The sequence below is a fragment of the Garra rufa genome, chromosome 19 (genome assembly GCF_049309525.1).
Source record: "Garra rufa chromosome 19, GarRuf1.0, whole genome shotgun sequence".
Taxonomy (NCBI): Eukaryota; Metazoa; Chordata; class Actinopteri; order Cypriniformes; family Cyprinidae; genus Garra; species Garra rufa.
This window is the reverse complement of record NC_133379.1, coordinates 32,612,409-32,631,895: the sequence shown is the minus strand read 5'-3', so window position 1 is coordinate 32,631,895 and position 19,487 is coordinate 32,612,409. Positions and strand designations below refer to the sequence as shown.

General features: G+C 36.1%; 1 protein-coding gene across 12 annotated transcripts in view; it reads right to left on the bottom strand.

The window, feature by feature from the left end:
- Positions 1-19,487, bottom strand: part of cast (calpastatin) — a 49,195-nt gene that overhangs the window by 12,230 nt on the left and 17,478 nt on the right. For 4 of the 12 annotated variants that reach the window (XM_073824407.1, XM_073824410.1, XM_073824408.1 and 1 more), the window contains 10 exons: positions 12,025-12,087; positions 8,694-8,849; positions 8,120-8,239; positions 7,124-7,243; positions 6,648-6,752; positions 3,972-4,016; positions 3,752-3,847; positions 3,530-3,610; positions 3,073-3,123; positions 1,143-1,223 (listed from right to left, as the gene is read on the bottom strand). In XM_073824407.1, coding sequence (XP_073680508.1) covers positions 1,143-1,223; positions 3,073-3,123; positions 3,530-3,610; positions 3,752-3,847; positions 3,972-4,016; positions 6,648-6,752; positions 7,124-7,243; positions 8,120-8,239; positions 8,694-8,849; positions 12,025-12,087 — 918 coding nt within the window. Of the gene's footprint in view, positions 1-1,142; positions 1,224-3,072; positions 3,124-3,529; positions 3,611-3,751; positions 3,848-3,971; positions 4,017-6,647; positions 6,753-7,123; positions 7,244-8,119; positions 8,240-8,693; positions 8,850-12,024; positions 12,088-16,349; positions 16,462-19,487 lie in introns of those variants that run through there. The other 8 variants (XM_073824413.1, XM_073824414.1, XM_073824415.1 and 5 more) reach the window with 5 other exon arrangements.

The window sequence follows — 19,487 nt, the reverse complement described above, 5'->3', positions numbered from 1 at the left end:
GATGAAAAAAAACTTTGTATTAAGTCAAGACTATGCATATACAACTGAACAGTTTAATATGTCTTAAACCAGGGGTTTTCAAAGTGGGACGGAAAAGGGTGCTGGGGTATACAGTTAATTAATTTAATTAAAATTGTATTTATTTAAAATGTCAAATTTATTTTAAAAAAGCAAATATTTTCGATATAAAATGTTATACACATTTATACTATTTTTCTTTTATGAGAACAAGTAGGTTTTTATACATAAAAAATATATTTAAATAAAATTCCATTGCAAAAGGATAATTATATAACGCTAGGTCTGTGCATAGCATGAAAAAAACGTTTAAAGGAGAAGTTCACTTCCAGAACGAAAAATTACAGAATTTACTTACCCCCTTGTCATCAAACATGTTTTTTCCTTCTTTCTCTATAAGAAATCATGTTTTTGGAGGAAAACATTTCAGGATTTCTCTTCATATAGTGGACTTCAATGGTGCCTGCGAGTTTAAACTTCCAAAATGCAGTTTAGATGCAGCTTCAAAGGGCTCTAAACAATCCCAGCTGATGAAGAAGCTTATCTAGCAAAACTATCGTAATTTTCAGAAAAAAAAATAAATAATAATAATATACATTTTAACCTAAATGCTTGTCTAGCTCTGCGTGAACTCTGTGTATTCCGGTTCAAGACAGCTATGTCGGAAAACTCCCTACTCATTTTCTTCTCCAACTTCAAAATTATCTTACATCACTGTTTTACCTTTTTGGTTGATCTGCTTTGCAAGTTTACTTTGTAAACACTGGGTCGGTACTTCTGCAGCAATGTAGGGCGATTTTGAAGTTTGAGTTCACGCAGAGCTAGACAAGACGAGGATTTGAGATTATGAAGTATATAAATTGTCAATTTGTCTAGATAAGACCCTTCTTCCTCGACTGGGATCCTTTTGAAGCTGCATTTAAACTGCATTTTGGAAGTTCAAACTCGCAGGCACCATTAAAGTCCACTATATGAAGAGAAATCCTGAAATACTTTATCGACTGAAGAAAGAAAGACATGAACATCTTGGATGGCAAGGGGGTGAGTAAATTATCTGTAAATTTTTGTTCTGGAAGTGAACTTCTCCTTTGAGCAAATAGATAAGCTGTTGTCAAGATCCTCACCACATCTGTCTTCTTAAGAGCTGGAGCTGAAGACACAAACCCAGCTGAGAGGGACTCCAGCGCATCGTCGTCGCTTATAGGCTTTTAGAAAACAAACAAGAACACGTGAATAAAAAAATAATTGAAAAATAAATACTGAACTTAGACAAAAATGTCTAATGTAATTCTAGGTATGGCCATTAGAGGGAGCGCCAAACTTAATTTTGAGGTAATAACAAACAGCATGCGCCCTGGCAGGAAAAGTACAGACACACCCTCTACATACCAAGAGTTCGACATTAATAACACGCTGCTCTCACACATAACTTATAAAACAACGACCAGCTGAAAAAGCTGAGGTTTCTTTGAACAATCAGGGCAAAACAATCTGAAAAGCTGTATTTAATGTTGAGAAGGTGATTATAATATTCTGAGAAAACTTACAGAAAACTTGTATTGCATACTGAGTAAAAGACAGCACAGGTTAGATGAGTGTATGTGTGCACATGATGATTGGGCAACAGTGAGCTGAAAGTGAATGAGTGATGGACTGTATTCGCTTATGTTTGCTAGCCAACACCCTTAGAACAAGCGAAATACTTGGCACCAAAATACAGATAGAAAGAAGCATGAATAATGCAAAGACGTGAGTGAATCTCAGTGAGATGTCAAATGTCTCACAAACAAGTCATGCATGACAGTATGACTGAGTGTGACGGTAAACTTTTGGCCTTATTCACTAAACGTGCATATTGTGTGCATAGAAATAGGGATCATATTTTTTACAACTGAGACACTCATATGCAACTATTACAGAAGGTTAAAACGCTCACTGATGCTTCAGAAGGAAATATGATTCATTAAGAGCCAGGGGGTGAAAATTTTTGATTGGAATAAGGATGTGTAAATCTTTCTTATTTTGCCTACATATAATGTATTTTATATTTGGTACTGCCCTTCAGAAGCTACAGAAGAAAAATTACATATTCCCCAGAAGATAAAATAAGTTACATTTACCCTGATCTTCAAATTCAAAAAGTTTTCACCCCCGTGAAATGCATCTTTTTTTCCTTCTGAAGCATCAGTGAGCTATTACCTTCTGTAATAGTTGCATTTGAGTCCCTCAGTTGTCCTCAGTGTGAAAAGATGGATCTTAAAAATCATACAGTCATTTTTTGAAAGGGTTCAAATACACAAAGTTTTGAAAAACTGAAAGGTTTTTATGAAGAACAGCAAGCAGTTTAACCGTTTAGGACAAACAAGGGACTCAGGAACAACTAGCACTACACAAAAAACACAGCTGTGGATAATTCAGGTAACATAACAGTATTAAGAATCAAGTGTATGTAAACTTTTGAACAGGGTCATTTTTATATTTTATATTTTGTTATTTTCTCTTGTGGACTATATGTAAACATCTTTTATATGAAATATCTTATTCAGGTCAGTACTAATTAAAAAATAACATGCATTTTGTATGATCCCTCTTATTTTGGTTTGATAAAATGAACATTTTGCAGAATCTGCAAGGTGTATGTAAACTTTTGACTTTAACTGTATATACATTTTAAATGAAAACTGAATAACCATGCACCCCTATAATAATTGTTAACAAATACTACATGCATTGCAGATTGATGCTGGATAAATCATGCATAAAACAGAGCCTGTATATGCATAAATTATTCACCATTACTTTGAAAGTAAGAACAAATGCATATGTAACTTTGTTAAGTAGACAAGGAGAATGCAATGAGAAAGAGGCAATAACAGTGCAACCATAATAAAAAAGAAAAAATGCTAATGTGGTGTTGGGAAGTCGGCAAGTAAACACTGGAGACTTTATAAGTGTGTGTGAACTACAGTACAAGAATGTGAGTCACATGATTAGAAAGGGGCTAAAAACAACACAAAACACACTGACAGTAAAAGGCCTCCACAATTCTCCTACCTTGGGAACATCTTTAGGCTTTTCAGGAACTCCGGCAGGTGTTTTCTTTTCCTGAATGGACAAATTAACAATGGTCAGACTCAAAGCTGACTAAATAAGTGACTGAAAAACATGCGAAAAACAATGCTTTAAATTAGATGAAAACAGACTCTAAAAGACTTTCACACAACAGCTATAATTAAAAAGGCAGCTTTCAAGGAGGCATTATGAACAGCGAAACAAATCAGAAATGTGAAGAGAGAGAAGAGAGTTCACTCTAAAAAAGACAGTATGGCTTCAGAAGACTTCTAATATCCCTTCTTTATCCCACAAGCCCTTCTTTAGACTACTTTTATTATGCTTTTTTTTAGGTTTGAAACAATGTACCTTTTTTGATTGAACTGTCACTTTAACTACTAAGAAGATGAAAGGAACAGAAAATAGAAAGGGTTAAGAATATGCACAATCTCCAACTGACCAGGTCTGCTCGTCTGTATCCGGGTGGCAATGTGTCATCTCTCTCACCACACAGAACACCTTTCTCTGGCTTAACATTTGGCTGAGACATGCAATACACTTTGTTAGAAAACACACACATGTAGAAATACACAGGCAGTTAAATAATCAGCATTCACAAACACATGCTAGGATGCTTAGGTTTTACATATATATCAGTCAAATATCTACACCCATGCTGTACCTCTTTGACTTCTGGCCCAGTGAATACTGGGCCTTTAGGAGCCACAGGTTGCGATGATGGTAATGTGCCAGACAGGACATCAAATGGATCTAACTCCTACATACATACATACATACATACATACACATAAAAATAAACTCAGTGGGATGTTTTTAGCACATCGAGAATTTGATAATCACACAACAGAAACCACAAAGATAAAGTCAGCATGTAAACTCACCTCCGTACTGACTTTAGCTCCTGGAGGACCCACTTCAGTCTGCACCTGTAGCACAAAGCAAAATACTTTTATTATACTGACATATCTGCAGTGCACTACCCTACTTGATCATTCCCAGGTATCAGACATATTTTCCTCTGCAAGGATTTTTCAGTAGAGTATCATTTGAAAGTTTTGGGTTGATAGGTTAAATATTAAAAACTGCAAAATTGTGTAAAATTATTTCTGACATAAAGCAGAATTTTCAGCATCATTACTCGTCTTCAGTGTCAAATGATCCTTCAGAAATCATTCTAATATGCTGATTTGCTGTTTAAGAAACATTTCTTATTATTACTGCTGAAAACATTGGAAACTATTCAACTTTTGTCAGGATTCTTTAAAGAATAGAAATTTGTTTGTAATATACAGTCGTGGCCAAAAGTTGAGAATTACATAAATATTGGAAATTGGAAAAGTTGCTGCTTAAGTTTTTATAATAGCAATTTGCATATACTCCAGAATGTTATGAAGAGTGATCAGACGAATTGCATAGTCCTTCTTTACCATGAAAATTAACTTTCCACTGCATTGTTAAGAAGGCTTCAGGGCATCCAAGAAAGTCCAGCAAGCGCCAGGATGGTCTCCTAAAGAGGATTCAGCTGCGGGATCGGAGTGCCACCAGTGCAGAGCTTGCTCAGGAATGGCAGCAGGCAGGTGTGAGCGCATCTGCACGCACAGTGAGGCCAAGACTTTTGGAAGATGGCCTGGTGTCAAGAAGGGCAGCAAAGAAGCCACTTCTCTCCAAAAAAAACATCAGGGACAGATTGATCTTCTGCAAAAAGTATGGCGAATGGACTGCTGAGGACTGGGGCAAAGTCATATTCTCCGATGAAGCCTCTTTCCGATTGTTTGGGGCATCTGGAAAAAGGCTTGTCCGGAGAAGAAAAGGTGAGCGCTACCATCAGTCCTGTGTCATGCCAACAGTAGCATCCTGAGACCATTCATGTGTGGGGTTGCTTCTCATCCAAGGGAGTGGGCTCACTCACAATTTTGCCCAAAAACACAGCCATGAATAAAGAATGGTACCAAAACACCCTCCAACAGCAACTTCTTCCAACAATCCAACAACAGTTTGGTGAAGAACAATGCATTTTCCAGCACAATTGAGCACCGTGCCATAAAGCAAAAGTGATAACTAATTGGCTCGGGGACCAAAACGTTGAAATTTTGGGTCCATGGCCTGGAAACTCCCCAGATCTTAAAACTTGTGGTCAATCCTCAAGAGGCGGGTGGACAAACAAAAACCCACTAATTCTGACAAACTCCAAGAAGTGATTATGAAAGAATGGGTTGCTATCTATCAGTCAGGATTTGGCCCAGAAGTTGATTGAGAGCATGCCCAGTCGAATTGCAGAGGTCCTGAAAAAGAAGGGCCAACACTGCAAATACTGACTCTTTGCATAAATGTCATGTAATTGTCGATAAAACCCTTTGAAATGTATGAAGTGCTTGTATTTATATTTCAGTACATCACAGAAACAACTGAAACAAAGATCTAAAAGCAGTTTAGCAGCAAACTTTGTGAAAACTAATATTTGTGTCATTCTCAAAACTTTTGGCCACGGCTGTACACTACCAGTCAAAAGTTTGTGAACAGCAAGGTTTCTTCTGCTCACCAAGCTTGCATTTATTTATTAAAGTACAGCAAAAACTGTAAAATTGTGAAATATTTTTGCTAATTCAAAAAATAACTTTTCTAATTGAATATATTTTAAAATGTAATTTATTTCTATCATTTCAAAGCTGAATTTTTTTTGGATACTCCAGTCACATGGTCCTTCGGAAATCATACTAATATTTTCAAAAAGTAAAAAATGATGTTGAAAACAGCTGAGAATAATTTTTTCAGGTTTCTTTGATGAATAGAAAGTTCAGAAGAACAGCATTTATCTGTTTTATCATACCTTTTGATGAATTTACAGCATCCTTGCTAAATATAAGTATTCATTTCTGTAATTTCTATTTAAAAAAAATGATACTGACCCCAAGATTTTGAATGGTGTTACAAAAGCTTTTTATTTCTGATCTAATGTTAGCACATATGCCATTCCCTAGCTGTTACTTATATATATATATTTTTAGCTTCAAATTATCTTAATCTTTCAGAGGTTTGAAAGCATAATTACCACTTAAAATAAATATTATTATTTCTTAATATGACATTTTATGAACTTGTGACTACATGGAGGAACAAAAAATTTGATTAAATATTATGAAAAACCTACAAGAAATGGAGACCAGTTTCAGGACCTGAAATATACACCGTCTCTTATCAGTATAAATTGACTAAAATTAATTTGCATAAAATAAATTAACAACTGCTTGTGCACACAAATACAATGCTTAAAATAGAGCACAATGTTTTCCAGATGATTCACAGTCTTTCTAACGTTTTCTTGCTAGTGTACATGTGCTATCTGGACCAAAAATGTTGTTGAGTTTAGACTTAGTGGTAGCAGCTAGTTAAAAATAAATCCCCCAAAAGTTCTTTAAAAATCCATTAAGATACTCTGGGTGCTTTTTCAGGCAGAAATGTCTTTCATTTGCACCTTTAACATAAGAATGTGAGGGTAAAATAACAATGCTGATGTATTTTGATGCACTCCCGATGTTCCTCTGTCATTCCATAAGTACCTTTTGAGCGCTTGCCTGCTTTTGGGCGCCGGCCGGGGCTGAGGGCTTCACAACAGCCGGATCCACCTTAGCAGGTCCCAGTTTGGTCAAAGGAATGGTTGTACTCTATCAGGAGCATACGCACCACATATTCAAGCATTAACACCTAGTTTATGCACAGAACTGAGCAATTGTGAGCCAAAGCAAAACCATAAAGTGAAAGAAGAGAGAGATAAGACATTGGTCTTCTCTTTACAGGAGTACAATGATGCAACTCCCCACAAATGTTTAAAAGATAAACGCCACGAGAGTGGTGATCAGAGAATGAGACATTGCTGAGGTGGAACTATCCATCAAAGGAGAATTCTTGAAGTAACAGCAGCATTAAATGGCATGGAGAAGATGATATCACAAAAATGGCAAGTTGATTAAGTCATGTTTGCAGAAGAAGATGGATAAAGAAGCCAAACGCCCATTAATGCTCTGCATTAGTGTACCTGGGCCTTGTCTTTCAGAGGATCTGTGGGCTTCACTCCTGTCGTTCCAGCAGATCCAGTCCTGGAGCCCACAGTTTGGACTTTAGGAGAAGGTGTAGGTGAGGGTTTAGAGACTGCGGCCTGCAATCAGTATGCAGGAGTAAGACCAGAATACAGAATCTCAAGATCTCTATTTGTAATTTACACTACCAGTCAAAAGTTTTTGAACAGTGAGATTTTCAATGTTTTTAAAGAAGTCTCTTCTGCTCATCAAGCCTGCATTTATTTGATCCAAAGTACAGTAAAATTTCAAAATATTTTTACTATGTAAAATATCTGTTTTCTATTTGAATATATTTTAAAATGTAATTTATTCCTGTGATTTTACAAAAGCTTTTTATTCCTGATCCAAGACTTTTAAATGTTAGTGCATATTTCCAAGACATATATATATATATATATATATAATATAAGTGCATATCTTATTCCCTAGCTGTTACTATATGCTTTAAATTATCGTAATCTTTCAGAGATTTAAAGGAATTATTACCACTTAAAAGCATTATTATTTCTTAATATGATGTTTTATGAACTTGAACTTGTGACAACTTGTAACATTGTTACGCCACAAAATCATAAAAATTTTCATAAAATGAACTGAAGACAAAATAAGCGACTAAATATGTAAATATATATATACACACACTGTCTCTTATCAGTATAAATTAACCTGAAATCATTAAAAAAAAAAAAAAACAGAAAGTGAAAGAGTAGAGAGATAAGACATTGGTCTTCTCTTTACAGGAGTGCAATGATGCAACTCCACGAGAGTGGTGATCAGAGAATGAGACATTGCTGAGGTGGAACTATCCATCAAAAGAGAATTCTTGAAGTAACAGCAGCATTAAATGGCGTGGAGAAGATGATATCACAAAAATGGCAAGTTGATTAAGTCATGTTTGCAGAAGAATATGGATAAAGCAGCCAAATGCCCATTAATGCTCTGCATTAGTGTACCTGGGCCTTGTCTTTCAGAGGATCTGTGGGCTTCACTCTTGTCGTTCCAGCAGATCCAGTCCCGGAGCCCACAGTTTGGACTTTAGGAGAAGGTGTAGGTGAGGGTTTAGAGGCTGCGGCCTGCAATCAGTATGCAGGAGTAAGACCAGAATACAGAATCTCAAGATGCACTTTAAATATGAAGACGAGATGAGACTGATGAATGAAACCAAATGAAGATAGACTGCAGTTGCGGTTTAGTTTCAAGATCGCAGAGGAGATGTTTCTTAAGACGGCATCCAAAAAGTAACCCAAAGACAAAATACCAAAAACACCATGTCCATTAGACTGAGAAGTTTGTGCAACAAACGGTCCCACAGATGTTTTCCAGATGTTTTGAAGATGGAAACAGCCCAAAAGTGTTGTGTTAGTGTTCACCAAAAATGTTAAAGAATGAAAGCAGGAAAACAAGTTAGGAAAGAAAGTCAAAGAAGTGTTAAGGAAAAAGTGCACCGTGGCCCTGATGAAACCCAGCGTGAGGAAGGTGTAAATAAGCCCGTAGTCCGATAAAATCCAGCAGATGGATGGTGACTACCTGTGGCGTGACTTGAGAAGATCCTTTGCGAATGGAGGTGAAGCCTCCACCGCCTGCGGATCCCGCAGCGGATGCTCCTGAAGCAGTTGCTGGCGTTGCAGGTGTGGTGCCAGACTTGACAGTCACACCGGCAGTAGACGATTGTGTAGGTCCTTTCTACAATGAATACGTGAAAATAGCAATCACATATCACGTTTTTGGGATCATGACAGATTCAATCCCAGGTCTTCCACATGAGCACCACTGCAAAACTCTTTATAGGAGAGTGAACATGACCTGTATTTTTCATCAGATATAGAAACTTGTTAACCAGGGAGTTTTGGGACGAGAGTTACCATTACCAATCACACAAATGGCAGTTACAAGCAAGCAAATCAAAAGCAAACTCCAGCTGTAACTAGATTCAGGAAAGTGAGTCATAGGGCAGACACTCCTCATGGGAGACACCATGTCCTGCCACAACCAAATATCCCAACATGCTCTGTCCTAGACAACTGATAGCCATGAGAAAAACAAAACAAGAACATTTCTGTTAATAACCTAAAAGTCTAAAAAATCTACCAACAAAAGCCCCTAAGAGACCATACAGCGGGAGGTGAGTATAAAGACTTCTCTGTCTTTCATTTCTTTGCTGTATTTTCTGACCTCTTGTAGATGGTCTCGACAACAACCCAGAACACGCTGGTAATGTCGTGGGGACTTTTGCACTGGAAAGTGTTTTAGTTTTTTTTCCATAATTTTTATACATTTTGTTACTAAAATGGTTTATTCTTCTCCCTTTTTATCTTTACAGTTCTCAAACCTTAGACCAGGGGTGTCAAACGGTTTAGACTAGAAGGGATACAGCTCTGGCTACTGGGAATGTGCACATCAACCTAACGTTATTTTTGTCAAACTGTACAACAATAATATAGACGTTTATAAAACACAATCTAATAGGTAGAAAAATGTATTTCATTGTTAGTTTCCGGTCGGAGCTGTATCCCTTCTAGCCACAACCGTGTCAAACTCAGATCCTAGAGGGCCACAGTCCTGCACAGTTTAGATTCAACCCTAATTAAACACACCTGATCCAGCTAATCAAGTCATTCAGCCTTGTTTGACAACTACATGGTTTGTGTGTTAGAGCAGGATTGGAACTAAACTCTGCAGGGCTGCGAGCCTGCGACCCTACAGGACTGGAGGTTGACACCCCTGCTTTAAACCAAAGGTATTCTATGACATTCTATTGAAGCCCGTTTCCGTCACAGAAAAAAAAAAATCATAATTGTGTGATATAAACTAGCAATTACGAATTATAAAATCAGAATTGCGAGACAAAGTCATAATTCTGAGAAATAAAGTCAGAACTGCGAGATATAAACTCACAGCTCAGAATTGTGAGTTTTTTCTCAGAATGTGAGATATAAACTCAAAATTCTGAGAACATAACCTTTTCCCCCTCAAAATTGGACCTTATAGCTCGCAATTGCGAGTTTCTCACTTTTTCTTTGACTTTTTCTCAGAATTACGAGATATCCCCCAGTTTCACAGACAATGCTTAAGCCTAGTCCTAGACTAAAATGCAAGTCTGAACCGTTTCAACTGAAAGAAACTTTCACTGCCTGATCTAAAAATATATCAGTGCCTTTGTTTTGTCTCAAGATGCACACCAGTAATGTTTTTGTCTAAGCATGTTTATAAAAATTACTTAAATGTCCTTATTGAACTATGGGCTAATCCTGGCTTAGTCTAAGCCCTGTCTGTGAAACTGGGCCATTGCGAGAAATAAAGTCAGGATTGCAAGATAAATAATAAATTTCCTCACAATTGAGTTTATATCTCCAATTCTGACTTTATAACTCAAAATTGTGAGTTTTCATCTTAAAATTCTGAAGAAAAAAAAAAAAAAGAATGGTGAGTTTGTCAAGCAATTCTGAGAAGTCAAAATTGTGAGTTTTGTATCTCGAAATTATGAGAAAAAAGTCTGATTTGCAAGTTTATATCACACAATTCTGAAAAACAAGTTATAACTGTGTTTATATATCGAAATTCTGACTTTATAACTCGAAATTGCAAGTTTATATCTTACAGTTCCAAGAAAAAAAGTTAGAATTGCAAGTTTATATCATGAGAATAAAAGTCAGAATTACGAGCTTGTATCATGCAGTTCTGAGAAAAAGTCAGAATTGTGAGTTTATATCACGCAATTCTGAGAAAAAAGTCAGAATTAGGAGCTTGTATCATGCAGTTCTAAGAAAAAAAAGTCAGAATTGTAAGTTTCTATCTCAAAATTATGAGAAAAAAAAAAACGACAGTTTATATCGTGGTTCTGAGAAAAAAGTCAGAATTGTGAGTTTATATTACGCAATTCTGAGAAAAAAGTCAGAATTGTGAGTTTCTATCTCTAAATTATGAGAAAAAAGTTGGAACAGAGTTTGTATCATGCAGTTCTGAGAAAAAAAGTCAGAATTGGGAGTTTCTATCTCAAAATTATAACAAAAAAGTCAGAACTTCGAGTATGTATAATGCCGTTCTGAGAAAAAAAAAAGTCAGAATTGCGAGTTTATATCTCGAAATTCTGACTTTATAACTTGCAATTAAAGTTTATCACACAATTCTGAGAAAAAAAAAGTCCGAATTGTGAGTCTCTATCTCGAAATTATAAGAAAAAGTCAGAACTGCGAGTTTGTATCATGCAATTCTGAGAAAAAAGTCTGAATTATGAATTTATATCTTGAAATTCTGACTTTATAACTCGCAATTGCAGGTTTATATCACACAATTCAGGAAAAAAAAAAAGGTCAGAATTGTGAGTTCATGTCTCGAAATTTTTACTTTATAACTTGCAATTGAAGTCTATATTACACAATTCTGACACAAGTCACAATAACGTTTTTTCTTTTTTATTCATTGGAGGAAATGGGCTTCTATACATTCCATAACCATAAGTCTACCTATACTATCAATTCAAGCTAATTCATACTAAAATGTAGTGCAATATCTATCAATATTATAATTCTAAATATTATATTACACTTCATCACAGCTATAAATGAGGGCACTTGAAGGCAGGCAACAAAGTAGCTTTCCACAATCTCAAAGGAACAGCAATAAACACTATCTGAATAGACGGAAAACTTTTTTCAGTTTTCAGTTCAGTTTTGACACCACACCTTTTAAAAACACAGTAGCGTCCCTCACAAAACAGACACCTGAATACTTCCAAGAAAGAAAACGCAGACGACTATCAACATCCAGTGGAGACACAATAGGTCGATAAATTGCAGAAGAAAATGAGATAATGTAAACAGATGGAGACAAAACGACTGAAAACAGTAAAGGATTTTACCTCATATTGTGCAGGTTTCGTTGTGGAGACCTGAGATGTTGAGGTGGGTGTGACTTGCTGAGACTGCAAAAAGAAAGATGTTTGAGAACACATAATACATTTATATTATCATAAAAAAACATTACTGCTGCTATCAATAAATAAAAATGCATTTGGCTTTATAGAACGCATTACCATCCCTGACCTTCTTGCTACATTAAAAACAACCAGAATCACATGCAAATCATGAGTTTAGTTTGAAGCATGAGGTCATGCTGAATCAGAGAGAAGAGAAACCCTATGAACGCATGATCAAACACACCTAAATGTGTGTGAATGATTTCAAATGCGAGAAAAAATGTGCCAAATCCAAAGCGCAAGATGGATTTCCAATCAGATGCAGCTTTATTAATGCATACAGATCAATATTTCTGTGAACTCTGAAGCAATAACAATCCTAGCTCACTTACTGTAAGGACTAATAGTTCAGTAGCTCTTCCGGTTCACAGACTGAATCTTAAACAAGGGCCTTTGAATTACCGGACAAGATCATTAACCACCAAACCACTATAATCATGGCAACCATCATGGTATGTGGCTCTCTCTTAAGACTTAGCACAAAACCTTTAAACACAGATGCTATATATTTATTACAATGACAGTTAAGGATAAAATGGCTTTGTTTGCTATTGGCCTTTACACTTTCTCTACATCTCTTCCACTCTTCCAGAGGGTTTGTGAACATAGCGTCAAAGAGCACCTATATAGATTTACTGCTTCGATGTTCCTTGAAGTGTTCTAACAAGCTCAGCAGGTTTTGGGTTATGTACTGAATGAGGGTGGATTGTTGATGATGAAATACAAAGAACCAGAGATAATGACACAGGTAAATAGTCAGTAAAGCTCTTGCATTAATATCTAAGCTTCCAGTGATTAGTGACAGAACATTTTATCAATCTCATTGATCCAAAATTGAATTCCACATAAATCTACATCTTTTGATTGTGTCAAGTTGTCCTAAATGACCTGCGTGACTCACGGAAAGCATACTACATGGTTGTCATGACAGGTCAGAGGAACTTAAAAGAATATAAAAAAGAATTTAAAGATCACTTCTTCTTTTTGAAGACTATTTTGTTCTTTTACTTTCTTCACGCTCTTTAGTTTACAGGATGTAATCATTAAGAAGTAAATAAACACATGTAAGTATACCAAAACATATTGTCCTTTTCCAATAAATTGAAATAATAATATTACTAATATTAATAAAACAAAATTTGCCATTATGGCCAAGCATTATACAGTCTTAAAGTTTTCAAATTTTACTGGATGATAACTAGATAACTGAATAATAATACTATTATTGGTATTTAATTATTTTTGCAATAACATCAATATTTTAATTATCAGAATTATTATTAGCAAAATTACTACAGTCAAGATGGTCCAGAAATTGAGTAATAAGGAGAAATGGAATAAGAAAATGAAACAAGCCGGACACAAACATATGCGCACATGCACTAACCTCTAGGCCACAACTTCTATCACATATTTAAATGAAAAGAAAGAGCTCACAGAACTGTCATTGAGGAAGTTTTGAAGCTCAGTCCTTGCTATTGTGCTGATATCTGACCGCCAAAGACACTTTGCTCCCAAATAAGCAGCGCAAGGGTCTTTAGTGTTCATCAAGGGTCTTTAGTGTCCCTGTGCCACTAAATAAAGATACATGAGCAACACCAATAATAAAACACAACCCAGCCCATTTAACAACAATACAGCAGAAAAAGTGGAAACCCATACGAGAGTGACTGAGAGTACATGAATTGAATGTGCATTGGTGTAGAGCTAAATGTTGTGTGCAAGAAACCACCTAGGTACATGCTTTTTACTAGGGTAAACACTATGCATGCATTGAAAAACAAAGCATTATGGGTTAATTTGTAGGTAAACACAGGGCAGGTACCATTTCAAAGGACAAAGTGTGCATAAGCACCCAAATGAATTTAATGCTGACTCAGTGCACTTAAAAACAGAAGAAAACATTCCACAGATCTCAATGTAACCACAACAGATAATCCTATAAATAATGATAGTCAGCAATTTGAATATTTTGTCTTTGAAATGTCAAGATTAAAATAGTCTAGGATGGGTTTCGTTGACATCAATGGCTTAGACAATGTGTCAACACCCTATAGGCCCAAACACACATATGACTCAAACAAGCCTAACTGACAAGCTCACATTGTTATCTCAATACCATGCTAGTCAAAATTCCTGATGGACAATCTAACTTTACCAGTACAGTCCAAGTTTGACAACTCCTCCCAGAAACCACGGTTTGTTAGCAGGCGTTAGCGAATGTTACAAAGGAAATAGCTACACGGGTTAGGTACAAACCACACAGGTCTTCTCCAACCTGTTTTAACCTCCGAGCCACTGCCCTCTTCTAATTCAACCACACTGAAGAAGCATATTTGGTGGAGTCGCACATTGTATCTTTAGACACACCCTTTTAGCATAACAGTTGGTGATTTTTAAACATAAGCTATGTTAGCATTGATTCTTACAACCCAATAACTTAAACTCTCTCAACAGCAGTAGTAACAGAAAACAGAAAAAAATCAGGTTCATACAGTAAAGGTCTTTTGTCAGTAGTTACCTCATTGTTTGATTCTATTCTTTAACAAAAATCATGACTAATGCATATTCTCCACCCAAATCACCACAAAAGTACACTCATAAAGTTAATACATTGTGTGACGTCTCAGGTTTCTCATTCAAAGACCAGCTATTAGGCAACTGCTATGACGACAACATTTCTGTATTATGACAACTGAGGTGTAATGACGATATGATGTTAGCATTGAGGTTTAAGGATGGGCAGGTTTTACTAGCATAATGAGAGGTTCAATAGCGAACAGATTAGCATGGCATGGGGCTGGCAGATTGTATTTCAAGACCAACTAGTTAAAGGAGTACAGAATAATGTTCTCAGCCCCTTGTCATCCAAGAAGTTCATGTCTTTCTTTCTTCAGTTGTAAGGAAATTATGTTTTTGATGAAAACATTTCAGGATTTCTCTCCATATATTGGACTTGGTTCAACCCCGAGTTGAACGTACAAAATGCAGTTTACATGCAGCTTAAAGGGCTTTAAACGATCCCAGCCAATGAATAAGAGTCTTATCTAGTGAAATGATCATAAGATGAATTATCATATGATGATAAGACCCTTTTTTTCTCAGCTGTGATTGTTTAGAGCCCTTTGAAGCTGCATTTTGGAAGTTCAAACTCGAGGGGACCATAGAAGTCCATTATATGGAGAGAAACCCTGAAAGGTTTTCCTCAAAAAACACAATTTCCTTACAACTGAAGAAAGAAAGACATGAACATCTTGGATGACAAGGGGGTTGTTCTGAAAGTGAACTACTCCTTTAAGTGACTGCATTCAGTTTTGAGACTGAAGAAGCGATTTATGCAAATGAAGTAAGATTCTGACTGATCATGACTTCAAAGTTGGCTTTTGTGTTACTAATGCCATAACATTATTATGAGGTAACATCCATGACTTCAAGTTGCTACATGCAAGCAGTCAAGTATGCACTTCAAGCATGTACTAAATGGCCAGGAGCAAAGCATAGGCTAAATGTAATCATGTATAATGGTACACTATAGTAGAACTGAGGAAAATTCAGTGGAAATAGTTTTGTAGATACCATAACTGCATTCTTTTAAGCCAACAGCATTTCAAAGTAAAAGTGAGGATATAGATTTCTAAAACAGTTCATGATGGCACTAGTGTAAACTAAGCAAGTCTATGCTAGATTCCATCTGGTTGTCACCTTTAACCAAAATCTGCAACCAATCAGGGTGTAGCACGTTTGTTGCTTTACAAAATGAATTAATTATCTAGCTATGCTTTCAGACATGAAATATTAGCTCTTGTCATGAGCATAAGTCAAAATGGAAGGTTGCAAAACATGAAAATCCCACTCTGAGGTCACAAACATCTCAAAAATGTGAGCGTAGTAACAGACAGCTTTCGTAAACTTACTTAAAACCTTCTAAAACTAAAACCAAAGCAGTAAACAAAAACAGTAAACTTAGTAACCAGCAGTTTAAACAATTTCCTGATAGTCAAGATGAAGTCTGGTGAGACATTATGCTACAAAATTAACTGAGGCCTTTTCGGTCGCTCAGGCAACAATGAAACAAGCAAAGCTTTTTTTGTGCCAAAAGCACTGTAATCATTTCCACGAACTGTGGTGCAGTTGGCACAGTCTTCAGCTGTAGCTAGGTACAGCGGCAGGAAACCACAGACAGAACTGCAAGAGCTGTAGATACGTACCATTTGTAACAAAACCGAGAGTGTCCTGTTTCACTTTCTCCAGTAATCCAATCTAAAAGAGAGCCACTTCAAATTCCCTCAGCCTGAAGAAAACACAAAATATATCCCTTATGCACACAAACACACACATATACTAACAGAAACACGCCCAGCAGAGAAGCCAAAGCCTTCAACTCCTCCCACTCCAACACTTCAACAGCTGTTGCCCCTCCCCCAAGTGTGGACGTGTTCTGATTGGTTGAGAGTGAAGGGGCTCCTCCCATCTGCAGAGTGAGCCAGGAAAAATAAACACAAGGCTGTTTCCATACAACTAAGGAAGTTGGAGTTGGGGTGGTGGTTATGGGTTTCAAAGATAGGCTGAGTGCATTGGTTTTAGGGGGTCTGGGCCGGTCTGGACTGATAAGAAGTCGTGCATGTTTCTGTAGAGGTTGATGAAGAAAAAGAAGACGCAGTGCAGGCAGGGCAAACCTTCCAGTTCATGCCTGTCAGGCTGGGTGTGTCTGGTAGACTCACTGCTCAGGAATCTGAACTGCAAAACCTACCACCAACCCAGAGAAAGAGAGAAACAGCATCACATGCGTGTCAATCTGCCACACCCAGAGGATGGAAAAAGAACAGAGAGAAAGAGAGATAGAGAGAGAATGAGTTAGTGCATATAAGAGAAAAACAGAGGACGAAAAAACAAATGGGTGAGTCATGAGCCCTGCTTTAAACGGAAGCTCAGACTTGCTGCAGAGTTAGTGCCAGTGCTTATGTAAGAGGAACATGGTGTAGCTACGTAGTCACTGCACGCGTTGACTCACTGCCTTCATATACACTCCTACTGGTAAAACAAAAGGCATAACTGGTTTGTTTGTTCAGAGAGGATGCCATTTTGACTACAAACCCCAAACATTGCACAACCAAACCTAGTTTTATGGTAGTAGAGCGCCCTCTGGTGGACACATTGGCTGAAATCAAACATCAAAAGTTGACCAATGAGAATACTATGAAAATACAACTCTAAGCCTCCCAGATGACAAAAGAAGGTGGATGTGCAATGATTTGAAAATAAAATAGCCATGAAAAAATGTGTATTGCTCTTTTGTTGGTTTTGATTGCTTCTATTGTCCTCATTTGTAAGTTGTTTTGGATAAAAGTGTCTGCTAAATCACAATGTGAATGTAATGTAAACGTTTATTAGCTATGCACACAGAGCTGGGTAGATTGTTTATAAAGAAAAATTAAAATAGTTTGTTACTAATTACAGATTACGTAATGAAAACTGTAGTTATTAATATTAGTTCTAATTTCTTGAATATATATACACATGTATATGTATAGATTTATATATATATACACATAATAGTTACACTTTTATTTTGGATGCAATTAATCACGATTAATCGTTTGACAGCACTAATTCTGAATTTTTTTTTTAGATTACATTGTATCGAACTTGTTTTAAACTTACAATCAAGGAATATTTCAAGGGGTTTGGTGGACAAAAAAACAAATTTGGGAATCTTGCATTATATAAACAAACATTAATAAACAACAATGACAGTACTAGAGGTCGACCGATGTATCGGTTTTGCTGATTAATCGGCAACCAGTTGTTGATTGGCGGAACTATCGGTTATCGGCAAAAGTCCATGCCGATAGCTTTTCCGGGTTGGATCCATTGCTAGAGCGGCTGAGAAGGTCCTCATTATACAGCAACGTCCCTATAGTCTTTGTTATACAGCACAAGGGCGGCCTCTAGTGGCGGAAATCACTGAAAGCGTGTGCAGTTTGTTCAGACACGTGACACTTCACAGAGCGGGACACTTTAGAGGTGGATTTAAAACATCGACAACAAAGCGATGTGTACACAATATACTGTAGTTGCATGTTTTCATATCATTACTAAGTGATTAATTTGTTGACTAGATGCTGCATTAGTGGAGAAAGGACAGCATTATTCTTTTGCCCATTTGGTGATCAAGTAAACTCTTGTGAATCGCGACGCGTCCGGTGTGTTCTAGACGTGGCACTGCACTTTTGCCATGTGTGTGACTAACATATTTTGATTGGATAATCACAAATGTTCTAGATTAGAAGCAGTTAAATTGTGAAAGTACACAATATGCATATGTATGTAATTTCAATACTGTGGCCTTTGTGTAGATATTTAAAGATCTTTAGCTTGACTGTTGATGTAAATGGCAACACTTTACAATACGAGTCCATTTAACATTAAGATTGATAAAAGTATTGTTCCTTGTTAGAGTGTTAATTTCTTGAAAAAAAAGTTGCTTTTGTTTACAATAATGAACTATGAACTAACTGTAATATTTTCCATCAAATTCATAACTGTATAAAATTTTAAAGAGGGAAAAAAGAAGAACTAGGGAGAATCAATAAATTATGAATAATACATTGACACTGTGTGAATAATATGTAATTATGTAATCCATAATAAAATTACAAATTATAATATACAAGTTATTAAAAGAATCTGAATACGTAATCCAGATTATATGCTTGAAGTATGTACGCATGTCTGTACACACACTTAATTATTTTCTTGTTTTCAAAAAAACAAGTCAAAATTAAGTGAGTTTTTGCTTAGAACAAGCCAAATAATCTGCCAATGGGGTAAGCAAAAAAAAAAAATCTTATTTCAAACAGAAAACAAGATTATTTTTCTTACCCCATTGGCAGATTATTTAGCTTGTTTCAAGAAACAACATCGTCTAGAAAATCCTTATTTAAGAATTTTTAGATATTTTGGCTGGAAACAAGACAAAAAAACCTAAGTAAGAAAAGCATTTTTTTGCAGTGAAAATCTTCTAAGAATTTATAATGGATCTGATGTGAAGTCTATTAGATGATACATAATAACAGACCCTGGACCACAAATATTAAAGGCTTTTCATTTGATCAGTGTCTGTTAGTATTGATTATACATTTGTTAAAAAAAATATTTAATTGTGTAAGCCCTATTTTTTTTTACATTTATATGCGACCAGTCTTAAGTAGCATGGGTATATTTGTAGGAATAGCCAAAAATACATTGTATTAGTCAAAATTATAGATTTTTCTTTTATGCCAAAAATCATTAGGATATTAAGTAAAGATCATGTTCCATGAAGATATTTTGTAAATTACCTACCA